Below are 14000 nucleotides of genomic sequence, written 5' to 3'. Positions count from 1 at the left end.
TGAAAAAATAAGACAGCGATGGTTAGTCCCTTCACTCCCACCCCACAGATTCTGATTTAACTGGTCTGGGGGATCTGGACATAACATGGTTTTAAAAGATTGCAGGTGAATTCAGTATGCGGCCAGAATGGAAACCCACCCACCGAGTAACTGATTCCCTCTCTGTCTCTGTTCCCTTTTCTTTCCCACAAGGTTCTGGCCTGGCCAGAGCTGGAAATTTAGCATAGGAAATAGCAATGATTGCTTTTATTTTTACATATGATTTCCAAAGTTTGAGCACTTGTTTTGTATCCCAGTGATGATGATGCTTGTCTTTAAAACTTGGTGATTTTAACTCAATTGTAGGTTAGCTCACTTTTATGTTAAAGTCTGTTGATTCATAGCTTATTATGCCGTAAGCCGGTTTCTTAGGTACTTGTCTATTTACAGCTTATAATTAAAAACCAACAAACAAAAACCTGGAGGCAATCTGGCTTGTTTCTGTCTTCTGCAGGGATGGGACAGAATTTTCTAGAGTGCTTAGAATTCTGTCAGATTAAAAAAAAGCATCTTGCCGCAGCATTCAGCATAAATGTTGTGGATTTAGCGCTCACTTGGGGCTTGTGGAGAGAATCAGATGCCAGGAAGAAGTGAGGCTCTGAATTGGAACCCTTGATGGCACCTGTAAAAGCTACTTGAGCAAAAAGGTCCACATCATGGGCCTATTTTATTACCAGTCAGCTCAGCTACCTTGCTCATGGCCAAGATGAGATCTGATGAGGTTCTGGCTCCTTATTTAATACTTACTTCAAGGCCAGCAGTATCTTCATGCTTTCTCACTTACGGTCATCATTCATTTTAGCAACTCCCCTGTGGTTGCCCAAATTGAAATTCTTTATTCTGAAAACAAAAACATCCCACGATTCTCTAAGTTCTTTGATACACAGTAGGTGATAAAACTGTAGTCAGCTGTTAAGAAAATAGGACGGTAATGTGATTGTATCCTCTATTCTTGATTGCAAACCTTCTGAAGGGTGATTTTCTCCTTATTCTGAATTTTTTTTTTTAAAGTAAGCCTATGAGAAACACTCCCAAATTATTTTCTTTGCTTATGTTATGTTTATGGTTAGCCAGCTGTTACAGACTAAATGCTTGTGTCCCTCCCCAGTTCACATGTCAAAATCCTAATCCTCAAAATGATGGTAGTAGGAGGTATGGACTTTAAGAGGTGACTAGGTCATGAGGGTGGATTTAGTGGCCCAGAAGGCTCCCCCAGCCCCTCTGCTATTCGAGGGCTCAGCTGAAGGAAGTAGTTTATCTATGAACCAGGAAATGGATCCTCATCAGACTCTGAATCTGCCAGTGTCTTTTTTCTTAATTTTTAAAAAAATGTTTTTATTTATTATTGAGAGACAGAGAGATACAGAACATGAGCAGGGGAGGGGCCGAGAGATGGAGAGACACAGAATCGGAAGCAGGCTCCAGGCTCTGAGCTGTCAGCACAGCGCCCAAGGCGGGGCTCAAACTCACAAACTGCGAGATCATGACCTGAGCCGAAGTCGGACGCTTAACCGACTGAGCCACCCAGGCGCCCCTGAGTCTGCCGGTGTCTTGATCTTGGACTTCCTAGTCTCCAGAACAGTGAGAAATAACATTTGTTGTTTAAGCCATCCAGTCTATGGTATTTTTTTGTATACCAGCCCTAATGGGCTAAGGCACCATTCTTATTTTTGTGTGTGGTGTTTGGCCATCTACTATTATGCTATTGTCATGGTGAGGCTTTCTGAACCTCTCCCCCACAGTGGGCTGGCCTCCTTTTGAATATTCTTCCCCTTTTATTATGGGTGCATATCCTTGGTTCATTTACTCTACTGCGCATGTTTACGCGTATTTCCTCATTTTTGCAGCTTCAGATTTGCGAAGTTTCCAAAACATGTTTCCTCTTCCATTCTCACCCTCTGTTTTATGATCTTTGTGTCTGCGTGCTTCTTTATCTTGGCTTTATCTCCTTCCGTGATAAGGAGAAACGTTAAATAGAAAATATTAGTATTGGCTGTTTGTGGAAGAACTTTACGGTGCACGAGAGGAGAGATTTTGGTTTTCTAAATACTATGAGACATTCCAAATAGAGCCTGAAATCCTTAAAGCTTGAGTCAGCTTCCAGACCTCTGGTCAATAAATCTTACCAGTGTGAAATGAAAATTGAATCACATTTGTGTGTTTGCTGTTGCCTTAGGATAACGAAACTATTGTTTTATGATTCTTACGCCATTGTAATAAAAAACTCTTCAACTTCAAGACTCTTGAATTGGAAGACTGTCATGGTACCTTTGCCATTATCCATATGTATCAGTGCCGGTGGAATCTGACCCCTGGTTGAAGGAAGAGGGCACTATATGTTTTTCTCTGATAAAAAGGCCAGGTTTGTGGCGAAATTAGCCTAATATCTTGCTTTTGCAAAACCTTTGGAGTTCCGTATTTTCATGGAAGAATGTCACACACACACAGACTAGCTATCTTTCACCCAAATTCTTAATAAACCCAATTTCCAAAGCCATTGTTTTAAATCTCCTATTGCTTATTTTACCTACAGTACATACAAAAGAAATCACTTACCAAAACAATAAAGAAAAGCAATGTCCGTGCCTCTTTTTAGATTGGCATGTGCTTTTAGTAAGTTGATTCCTCTGGGCTCTCAGTTATGTTTTTCATAGCTCTAATAGGAGCTTCCTAAAAACTCTTTTATTGTATCAGGTATAAGGTAGATAACAAGGTTTGATAGCCCTCGAGGAACGTGCATTAAGTAATGCAGCTGGAGAGGGAAATGGAAAGAATCGATAAAGGCATGAGGAGAAACCGTAAGAACAAGATAGATTATGTTTACCCCAAGGTTCCTCCTTCTAAACTCTCCCCTGTTCTCTCCAACCCACACAGATTTAGGGCAAATACATCACTTTCTTCTCTTGCTATATTTGACAGTGGCTACAGGTTCTCTTTGAAGGTCAGGTTTGAGCAGTCGAACAGGCATGAATACACTTGGTTTTTAAAAGCCAAAATTCGAGAACGCTGTGCAACAACACTCTTGAACTGTCAGTCCTGGGATTATGATGTACAAATTATATAAACATAAACACATTACAGCATACGAGACAGCATGTTTAAAAATATTTTTCATCATTGTCTTTTCCTAGTGGTTTTCCCCCAAAATATTTTAAGATGGTTTTGGTTAACTCTGCACATCAGAAGGTGAAGGTCAATTTGATAGTGTAACAAAGGATAAAAGTTTTTTTTTTTTAATTCTAAGCAAGTTTATAGGAGTTTTACATTTAACTTTTAGAATTTACTAATAGATTAAAATAATAATTTATAAAGCACTGACTTGTTTACAATTTTTTTTATTTTTACATTTATTTATTCTTGAGAGACAGAGCACAAGTGGGGGAGGGGCAGAGAGAAAATGAGACACAGGATTGGAAGCAGGCTTCGGGTTCTGAGCTGTCAGCACAGAGCCAGATGCGGGGCTCAAACTCATAAACCGTGAGAGCATGACCTGAGCTGAAGTCGGACGCCCAACCGACTGAACCACCCAGGTGCCTCAGCACTGATTTGTTTCAATGGCTAAAAACCAGTCACGGCTGCCAGTCTGGGGGTACAATTGGTGCCCTTGACTTACATATTTAACTGGAAATGCCCTAAGTATTCTGAGCCATGTCTTCAGCTCGGCAAAGGACAGATGTCCAGGGTCACTATTGCTTGGGGAGAGCAATTGTTTTTGTCACTCCTCTCCTTTCATGCCTGGCATGCCTTGAACGTAGTGGATGGTGAGAGTTGTTAAAATTTATGGGGCTTACTAAGTGACAGGCAATGTAGTAAGCCCTGGGCACACATGAACTCACTCAGTCAATATTTGCTGAGTATCGAGGGAGTAAAGAAATGAATGCGCAGGGCATCCAACACACAGAAAAGGCTCTTCTCTTCAGCTGATTAAGTGGACTTAGATATTTTTAGGGATTTCATTATTTTTTCTTCATGAGTGAATTTTGACGATATGCCTGACTTCCTCTTGACATTAAATATTTAAATTGAGCTGCTAATGTTAAGAAGTGCGATGTTCTCAAGTATTTGATATTTAATGCTTTAATAACTTCAGAATGTTCTACAGTCCAAGTAGAGGTCTTGGCAGCTTCTCTCGGCAGCTTCTCTTTGTCTCTTTGAACATTGAGAGAATAAATACACACGATCTGTAGCCACACTGTAATATGAATTAATTCAAGAACTTTTTAAAAATTTCCATTCAACCTAATATCACTATTATCTGGAGAACACATTAATGATTTGTAATTTTCTGATGATTCAACTTCTTTAAAGTTTGACGTTCTCATACATCGTTAGACTGCACGTGCCACTTATAAAATATTAATTATTTATAGTACCCAAGAATTATATCTGCTTTATTCTTTTATTATAAAAACTGTCCTAAATCAATCAACCTAGGGTAATTACTTTACATACTCAACCCAGTTGAGCAAAAATGGCAACCTATTATGGATTTTTATAGCACATGTATAAGTCTTACTAATGTATCGTATGATCATTCAAGATACAACGAAGGGTGTGCTACTAAAATACTCTGATTCATAGCCAGCCCCATGCTTCTGATTACAAATAATTAAATACACTTAGAAACACACACTCAAGCATCCACCTACTGAGTTTGTGGGGTTTGTATCTAGTTTCTCTGTTGGTTTCTCTAGAATTCAGTGTTCTTCAAAACAGGAATGATGTCTTTTGAGTGTCCCAATTAGTGATAAGAAGAGCACACAGTGAGTGAATGTTATGTTACTATTTTCTTTTCTTTTGCTTTTTTTTTTTTTTTGACATAGAAGGATGTTTATGAAATTCTTTACGTGGTTTGATTTGTTAGGCTTTGGTAACATATTCGGCCGACTTATTTAGTCTTGACTTACAGGCAAAATAAAATGGAGAATTTATATATTCTAAATAAAGTCTTCTTTTAGGGGGATAGACTCATTATTAACTGCTAAGCTAACCATATGCTATATTTACCATCGTTGTAAACTTGTATTCAGCTGTATGTCTTGAAATATTGAGAGCATCCGTTATTTCTGTGAAAACATTTATACTCTATCATTGGTTTGCCAATCGGATTAAATTTCTAAAAATTTCTTATTTAAAAAAAATGTCTAAGTTTATTTATTTATTTATTTTGTGAAAGACAGAGAGTGTGGGAGAGGGGCACAGAGAGAGGGGGACAGAAGATCCGAGCGGGCTCTGCGCTGACAGCAGTGAGCCCTATGCGGGGCTTGAACTCACGAACTGCGAGATCATGACCTGAGCCGAAGTCGGACGCTTAACTGAGCCACCCAGGCGCCCCCAACATTTCTTCTTCTTCTTTTTTTTTTTATTTTAGAAACTGTCTAGGGGGATTACATAGCTCAGTAAAAATGAGATTTTGTTAAAAGGCTATGGGAAATTTTTGTTTTGTACTCGTGTTGTTTGCACGGAGCATCTGCAGTTGAGTAACACAAATATTTCTAGAACATATTTTAACCGCGTGTTAAACTGATTCTGTGCTTAGTGGCCGAAATGTGTGGTAATCTAGAGATCACTATTAACATTACTACCCCAATTGCACAAGACACTGGACATGGCATTTTGTTTCAGAGGATTCTAGCAGAGCATGACGTCACTTGAGGACTTGGGAGGGGTATTTTGAGACTCGCTTTGAGGCATCTGGTGTGTGTGTTTAATGTGCAGCACCTGTCCTTCCTGGAGCCTATCAGCAAAGCCATTCTCAAGGCTATGGGTACATGCACCAGACCAGCCTGTCATCCGTGAGGTCAATGCAGCACTCACCAAATCTAGTAAGTATCAGTTTGAAGTGTTTGTTCTTCCCTGCTCTTCCCGTTTTGTCTCCAAAATAGAAATACATATGGAATTGATTTGCATGGAATATTTTCCATTTTCACATAAAGGGTAAATGCTGACCTTGCTGTTTGTACCCTTTCGAAGAAAGCAAAAGACTTACAGAGGTAAACCACTGAGAAAGGAAAGCATGATGTGGAAACATGTAACCAGTAAAACATAGAAAGACTCTACCAGAACGATATCCTGATTGTGACCTCATGATGGGCATTAGCCAACTGTCATCCTCCTTCAGGTCAAGAAAGCACAAATATCAGGTCACATTAATCCAAATGGCCACTACAGCCCAAATGACATGGCCAGCGTATGTCTTCAAAACCTCCCATTGGAAATCTTGAAGTACTTCCTGATTGCTTCGCTAAATGTGAAGTTTGGAAGCACTGTTCAAGGTCATCTAGTCACATGGGCATCTTGTGCTAAATTCTCTCCACCCTCCGGACACAGTAGCTTAACCTTAGCCCTCAGCAACAAGCGGTCCTTCTGAGCAGCTGGAATTCAGCTTTACCAGCTCTGACCTTCTTTGTGTCTCAGCCAGTGTCCTCAGTCCCTGAATTCACTGAATTTTGAGATTTTCCAACATTCACATTAACTAAATTCTTGGTCTGTAATGAAAACAAATGTGGTGAAACTAAATTTATATTCTGGATACGAACCACACGGCAGACGTGTGATGTGCAGAGATCTTCTCCCAGTTGGTACGTTCCTTTTTGTTTTGTTGGTGGTTTTCTTTGCTGCACAGGAACGTTTTAGTTTGATGTGGTCCCACACGGTTATTTTTGCTTTTGGTATCAATTCCAGATAACCATTTCCAAGACCAAGGTCAAGAAGCTTCCTGCCTATGGTTTTTTTTTTTTTCCCCCTAAGAGTTTTATGCTTTTAAGTCTAACATTCAAGTCTTTAACGTATTTTGGGTTAATTTTTGTGTGTGGTGTAAGAGAGTGGCCCAGTTTCATTCTTTCACATGTTGTTGTCCACTTTTCCCAGCACCATTTACTGAAGAGGCTGTCCTTTCCCGTTATGTATTCTTGGCCCCTTCATCATAAATTAATTGACCACATATGCATGGGTTTATTGCTGGGGTCCCTGTTCTGGTCCATCGATCTATGTGTTTATGTCAATACCACAGTGTTTTGATTACTATAGCTTTGTAATATAGTTTAAAGTTAGAAAGTGAAAATTTTCCCTATTATGTTATGCGTACCTCAATATTCAGAACACTTGTGTACTAAATTTCTGTCACCGGGATTCAGGAACCTACAAAGTAAGTATATTCTGTGTTTTTCTTTTATTTGTGTTACGTGTTTTTAAGAGGAAGCAAAAATCCTTTGTATCTGTTCAAGAAAAATTCATTTCCTCTCCCTGATGGGGATGGGGGACAGCAACAGTGACGTGGCTCTGTCTCCACTAGGAGAGCTTTTCTCTGAAGAATGTGGAAGAGGGGAGAATCTCCATGACCTGAGGTCTCTGGGGTTATCTGTAGCTGGGGAAGGTGGCTTTACTGCTTCAAAGCTTACTTTGTTGATGGGCTGGTGATTGTAGCCAGGGCCTTTCTCTGTCCCCATTCTGGGCCCCCAAACATTACCCTTTTTGCTAGACTGGTAAACTGGAGCCGGACACAACTGGGACAGACGCTAGGCTCAGGTGTGCACATCTCCAGAAATAAGTCCTATACTGGGGAACATTCCTCCTAGTTACCTTACCGCATGGGGGCTGGCTTGCCGTGATTGGCATTTGTGGCCGTAACTAGTTCGTATCCGTCACGTGACCTGCTCTTTCCTTTCTCAGAGGACCTACCGAGCCATGTACGATTACAGCGCCCAGGACGAAGACGAAGTCTCCTTCAGGGACGGCGACTACATCGTCAACGTGCAGCCCATCGACGACGGCTGGATGTACGGCACGGTGCAGAGAACTGGGAAAACGGGGATGCTCCCGGCGAATTACATCGAGTTTGTTAATTAATTATCTCCCCTTGTCTTTGAGCTTTATTCTAATGTATACTAGACCTAATCTTTTTAAAGGCTAGAAGATACTTTTAAGACAACTTGGCAGTTATTTTACAATAATCTCTCTCTACTTTGACAATTAGACACGCAGGTACCAGGAAGAGGGAATGACTTCTGGGCTGAAAACAGCAGCATTTTCAGGAATTGCTGTAAACAAAATCGTTAGGTCTGGAGACCCTGGTGCTGCTAACCGTGTTAATGGTTTCCTTTGACTGGCTTTCGAACACTGCTGGGAAATGTATTTTTGTAGACTTTAATAGAGATGTTGAGTGTCCCTTAAATGTAACAAGTCTCTGAAACTTCTTAGCTGTCACTTTGGAACCACCAGAAGCTGATTCTCTTAATTCAGTAACACGGCCAATGGTTTAAAAACAGTTAGCTTTTGAGTCATTGGGGAATTTCCAATTCAAGTGAAAATTGCCCAATATAATAAACCTAAGCAGTGGCAGAATGGCAGTTTGGTTACAATTATACTGACTGGTGGCCTTAGGGACCTAGAAACTTCTACCAAACAGACATTTCCTTGTTCCCTAGGCTGACTTGGGTCTATTTATTTCTCATTTGTATCAAGGGATACCCTTCTCTCCACTTACATCCTGTGGGCCCGAGTCTACGCTTGACTGCACAGAATGTCAGGACCAAATGATGTCACAGCTACTCCGCAAAGGGCAAAGTTTAAAGTCATCGCTGTTATTTCCCTAGTAGCTTTTACCCTGCTGCATGTCACGTAGGTTCAAGCTCTGTAACATAGGCAGCCGCACTGCCCGTCCCTGTTATGAAAACAAAAACCGTGGCTGATAACCTCACAGCCCCTCCCTCTAGCGGCCAGCTCATCAGAAAAACATCTTTTGAAAAGTTGCTTGAGATCCTCTTGCTGTCCTGCACTCTAGTTTCGAAGGATTTACACCTTTAGGAAATAGACGTCTACTCTAGCACATAAGTGGTTTAGGTGTTTACTGAACAACTTTCATTAACTTAATGCCGCCGTTGATTGAAAAGGAAAGAAAACGGACTAGGAGCCAGTGATGACGCGGTGTACTAGAGGCGACACATGAGCAAAAAGTCCCCCCCTCCACACCGAGATGAGCCGGTTTCCTATTTTGGAAAACGGCATTCAGATCTGGGAATGGAAATCTAGCCACCGAAACCGCTTAGACTTGGAAAGACTTCCCTTCCACTTTCTTCCGGTTTTTCTTTTCTAAACCACATTCAGGGGGTAAGGTGAAATTGCCAACCGAGATTTTAGGTATAGGCCCAAGAGGTTGTCCACTGAAAAAAGCAACTGTTGTCCTGTCTCGAATTTGAAATGAGAGACCTTGCAGGCTCTTTCTGGACTCACAGCCATGCTACACCCCTTGCTGGTGGCTCATGAAGGTTCGCCTGTGGTCCACAGTCTAGATCACTGGAGAAATGAACGTCCATCAGCGACTCTGTGTTTTTCTGATGGGTTCAGACGTGCAAGAGGGTAGTGTTTTTGGAGGTCTGGCTCTACAGACTCACTCTACAGTGATGAAGCTGGAAAAGCCAAGTCACAGAAATATGGTGAAATGTATGGATCTTGGGGATATCTCCCTTCTATAGTATATGCAAAGAAATTAACAAAACATCCTATAAAGTACCTTTTTTTTTTGAAGTGTTTAGGAGTCCAAAACCAAATGCTAACTCATTTATACTTTTTGAAAAGTTAGCACATACTTTTGAAAATTGATAGTTTCATTCAATCCGGCTAAAAGAGCAAATAAAACTTTGTTACACTCGAGCTGCATCTGTAAGACATTCACCGAAAAAGAAAAGACAGGAATTTGGGTAAAAAAAAACTAGACAGTCTTTTTGAGGGGGTTTCACAGATTACTACATAACCAACTGGACTGATTTTTTCTATCAGTGAAATGGTCGGTCATGATTAAATCGACCCCATTCGTGTTTTGATCGTCTCGTAGGCAAACCGACAAAGACAAGCTGAAATTGAAACATTCTTACAAAAATTTCTGTGCTAAAACCTAGGGCAATGAACTTGCTCGATTTACTTATATTTCCCCCAGACAAGTCCACTTTTTGTGAAGTCGTTGATGACATCTGCAGACTAAGTGTGGGACGGGTACAGTTTTTGAGAAATAGCACATTTGAACAGCAGCAGACTTGACATGATGCTTATAATTTTGAGAAAATACCGTAAGGCAGCAGTTTGATGCTCCACGGTCATTCTCATCCACTAATTTCAAAATCAGATTCATGGAATGTAGAAGTCAATAATTATTAGGGGAATAATTCTCCTAAGATTGGAAGCTTCCCATAATGTTTGCACAGCGGGATGTTTCTGCTCCCAGCCTCTAGGAATCAAGGCCTGCTCAGAATTTAACTAGAGAGCAGTTACTCTACCATAAAGACTGAGGGAGACCGAGATGTCATGTGCTCCTGACACCATAACTTGATAATGTCACTGTTACCTAAACTTGTCAGGATATTGAGCATCTCGGCAGAAATACAGGAAACATACATGTATAATACCAAAGTGCTATTTTTACAGGATCATTTTTCAAAACTACATTCTCGAACAGGGGCTCCACTTTGCACGCGCCTCCCCCCTTCAATTTGGTGACCCGTATCTCATACATAACGCTGGCAGCGAAAGAAGGGTTGGAAAAAAAATCCGTCTTTTACAAATCAAGTTAAAGGAGACTGGGAAATGTTCAAGCACAGGGAGCATGCACTTGATTTTCTGAATCTGATGCATTCTCAAGCCTGATAAAAAGCACAAAGGAGCAGGTTGATACGTGCGTATAAGGTTCCCAAAACACAACTCCACGTGGATCCTGTCTCTCTTGAGAAAAGCAGAGCCAACAGGATAGAGGACCTCTGGTGTCAGTTTTTGTAGCAAGCGTTTTTACGAATTCTCGTTCTCTAGGGAGGATTTCTATTTCTCACCTGTGGCAAAACAAATTTCTTCACACCTTCTTGTCCTCGTTTACACATCCGCAGCGTAGCCCAGTTTAAAATTTGTATCTGGTTGTCAGATCCCCGCGTGGTCCCTGCCTGTTCCTCAGGCTTCCCCCACCTCCAGAGACCACACAGGAATTTGCCAGCACAATTTCTCCGGGCACCTTGTGTGAACATGGAGGAGGTTGGACTGGCCCCTCTCTTGCCAAAGAGCTTGGTTCTTTGCTCGAAGATGATGGAGATGTGGTGTTGGCAGGCCGCCCGCGGTCTTTCTCCCCCGTCATCTCCCCGTCGGGCTTGATGACGCTGCGGGAAGGCGGGAACCAGACTTTTCTCGAACAGTGAAGTTCAGGAGGTACATACATCTCTTTTTCAGGTGCGTCCATGTGCAGCGAAATGTTTTTAATGAAAAGATAAAGAAAACGTGTGTGATCCTTTAATAACACATCCCCTATATAAAGTGGATGGAGTTTATACCAAAATTATAATATAGATATATTTTAAAAAGGTGCCTTTTTGATTGCCCTTGTTAATCCATGATGGTCTTGGAAAGAAAACCAAGCAAGCAAGCAAACTTCTATCTATTCTATAGTAATATTTTATTATACACGACTGGTATTTTTGTGGTGGAGGAGTGAGACGCTCCTGACAGATCCGGAAGGTGGTAACCGATTGTATTTTACCTGTAAAGGTTTAGAACTTTAGAAAACACTGACTTTCCCCATCTATTTCTGAAAGGTTCTTTGTGGATTTATATATATAGTCAGGATGCATAAACATTAACTTCAGGCCTGAGACTTAAAATACCTATTGTAAGATAGAAGCATTATGTTATGAGGCTGAATTCATTGCAGAAGATGAGATTCACTTCATAAATGTCATTATACCTTAGCTATTTGCTTCTGATAATCTAAAAGTGGCTAGAGCATGCATGTTCTGGGTAACGTGACTCCGAGGCGAGAAAGCTTCAGTGAAGCCAGGAACAACGCGAACTCAGTTAAGAATGCTAAAACGGAAGTCTTTTTCTGAAGTATTCCATGGCCCTTGGCAGCTGTCAACTGTTCATTAAAAAAAAAAAAAAAAAAAAAAAAAAAAATCAGGACATTGTATGATGCTTGTGTGGCTGTTGTTTCACGATGTCTAGACCGCTGGAGTCCACAAGCCTGGAAGGATCCCCAGGGCAGACTTCTCCCCAGCTGTCCATATCACTTCAGTATAGCCATGGGATTCAGATGCTTTTTGTGTTTGCTACACGGTGTCCCGTTCGCATAGTACACGCTTCTTTGTAATCCAGTTGCTGTAAAGAATGATTTGCTTTGAAGGTAAAGAGAAAACCGCATCACAGTCCCATTTCTTCGGTGTCCATACAATGAATGGCGGAGCCTTTAGAGGCAGCACCAGACCTGTGGCAGGCGTGGTGTGGACACGTTGGCCTTTGACCTGTGATGGCAATAGAGAACTAAACCAATGTGCAGTTTGGATTCTGTGCGCTCCAAAAATGTGCAGTTGTGGTGGATGATTCATTTGCAAGGTTGTGCTAACTTTGAGAGCAGACGGTTTGGGTGGAAACGATGTTTTTTGAAATGAAGGGGCTTATAGAATGATACGATGTTATGAACATAATTTGGCTTTTGTTATGCAAATTAACACCAGCTATTAAAATATATTTTAGTAGAAATGCTTTAATTCATGTTTTTTTCCTCTACACTGTGAATCTTTAAGCCTTGGTGGACTAGAGCAACATCGTGCTGCCCAAAGGACTAACCTATGCAAACTAGTTCACATTTTAGTGGATGTCACAGTAATTGTGTACTAAGACATTATTTCCCCCGGGATAATGTACAACGGCACTGAAATAACACCTTAAGCCGAGCATCATGTATGTTTAGTATAGTCACTCACAAACCCTTCAAGGCTACTATAATCATTAGTAGTGGTATTTGTTGAAAAAGCAAATCGCCGATTGATCTATTAAATCTCCTTGAACGATGTCAGAACAAGAATGACAGGTGGATGTGTCGGCCATGGCTTCAATGTGGTCACTGCAGATGTTCTGTGATACAACTGTGTTCGGATGCACTCTCTTCAGGGTATTATTATTCTGTGTCTTCTTTCTGTATTTGTAAGACATTACAACGCTTTAATTTCCTATCTCTACACATTCGGTTTGCTTAAATAAATGCAGGATATAACAAAATGGTTCTACTTCTTGGTTCTCACCTTGGTCTCTTGGTGCTTGGGTCGTTGCTGCTACCCCGGGAATTAGGTTTACCGTGACAACTTACATTAAATCACACCGTAGTTACCTGCTGGCTTCAGTGCACTTCCATTAGAGAGTCATTCAAAACGTGTCTTCCTCCCCCAAATAAACACAGTTTTAAATGATAATAATCTTATGCTTTTTCCGGCTCAGTATCTGAGTTTATATCAAAGCACCAGAATAGGACAGCATTGTAGTTCACTTCTTTCAAGATTAAATTCCTCATATGTTCTCAATGGTAGAATTTTAATTTTCTTGTGTTAGCAAGATGAAAGGAACAGCTCGGAGCAAAGCACAGAAAATGCACAAATCGAGTACATGAAACAGGGAGTTGCTCTGATTTCTCAGCTAAGAACGGCTCATTTATCATAGCACATAATTGCTTTTTTCCCCCTAAATTTCCCCTAGTTGGAAAAAGCGAGTTAGTCCCTGTTTGTACCCTCCTAGGAATCTACCGGGACTAGGATCTTAGCTTTACTATATTATTTTGTAAAAGTTCCTCTTTCATGGTGCATAAACCCTCCTAATTGTAAACTGATAAACAGTATGGATGACACATTTAGAACACTGACTCACAGAATAAACAAGTCTTCCTGACCTTGAGCTTTTGTTTTTCATATTCCAAAAGTATCAAATGAATATTTGTACGATATTAATCATCCAATGTGCTGATGATATTTCAAATTACAGAACAGATTATTTATTCACTTGACGAATTTACTTATTTTTTTTCCCTCTGTGATAATAAATTTATTCCTTATAACCCAAGCCACAGAGTAATGAATAACTTAGCAGGATTTTTTTTTTTTTCCCGAACTAAACTAATTTGGATTTAGGATATATCATGCTTATAATTTTATTAACTTAAACAT

At 40.5% G+C, this 14000-nt stretch overlaps 1 protein-coding gene across 14 annotated transcripts in view; it reads left to right on the top strand.

Annotated features, from left to right (window-relative positions):
* NEBL (nebulette) overlaps window positions 1-9963 on the top strand; it is a 356435-nt gene extending 346472 nt beyond the window's left edge. For all 14 annotated transcript variants that reach the window (XM_053225372.1, XM_027073578.2, XM_027073573.2 and 11 more), the window contains 2 exons: window positions 5758-5864; window positions 7711-9963. In XM_053225372.1, coding sequence (XP_053081347.1) covers window positions 5758-5864; window positions 7711-7887 — 284 coding nt within the window. In that variant the 3' untranslated portion in view covers window positions 7888-9963. The remainder of the gene's footprint in view (window positions 1-5757; window positions 5865-7710) is intronic.
* The last annotated feature ends 4037 nt before the right edge of the window (window positions 9964-14000 follow it).

Source organism: Acinonyx jubatus, chromosome B4 (assembly GCF_027475565.1).
Source record: "Acinonyx jubatus isolate Ajub_Pintada_27869175 chromosome B4, VMU_Ajub_asm_v1.0, whole genome shotgun sequence".
Taxonomy (NCBI): Eukaryota; Metazoa; Chordata; class Mammalia; order Carnivora; family Felidae; genus Acinonyx; species Acinonyx jubatus.
This window is presented reverse-complemented; position numbering and strand designations above follow the sequence as displayed.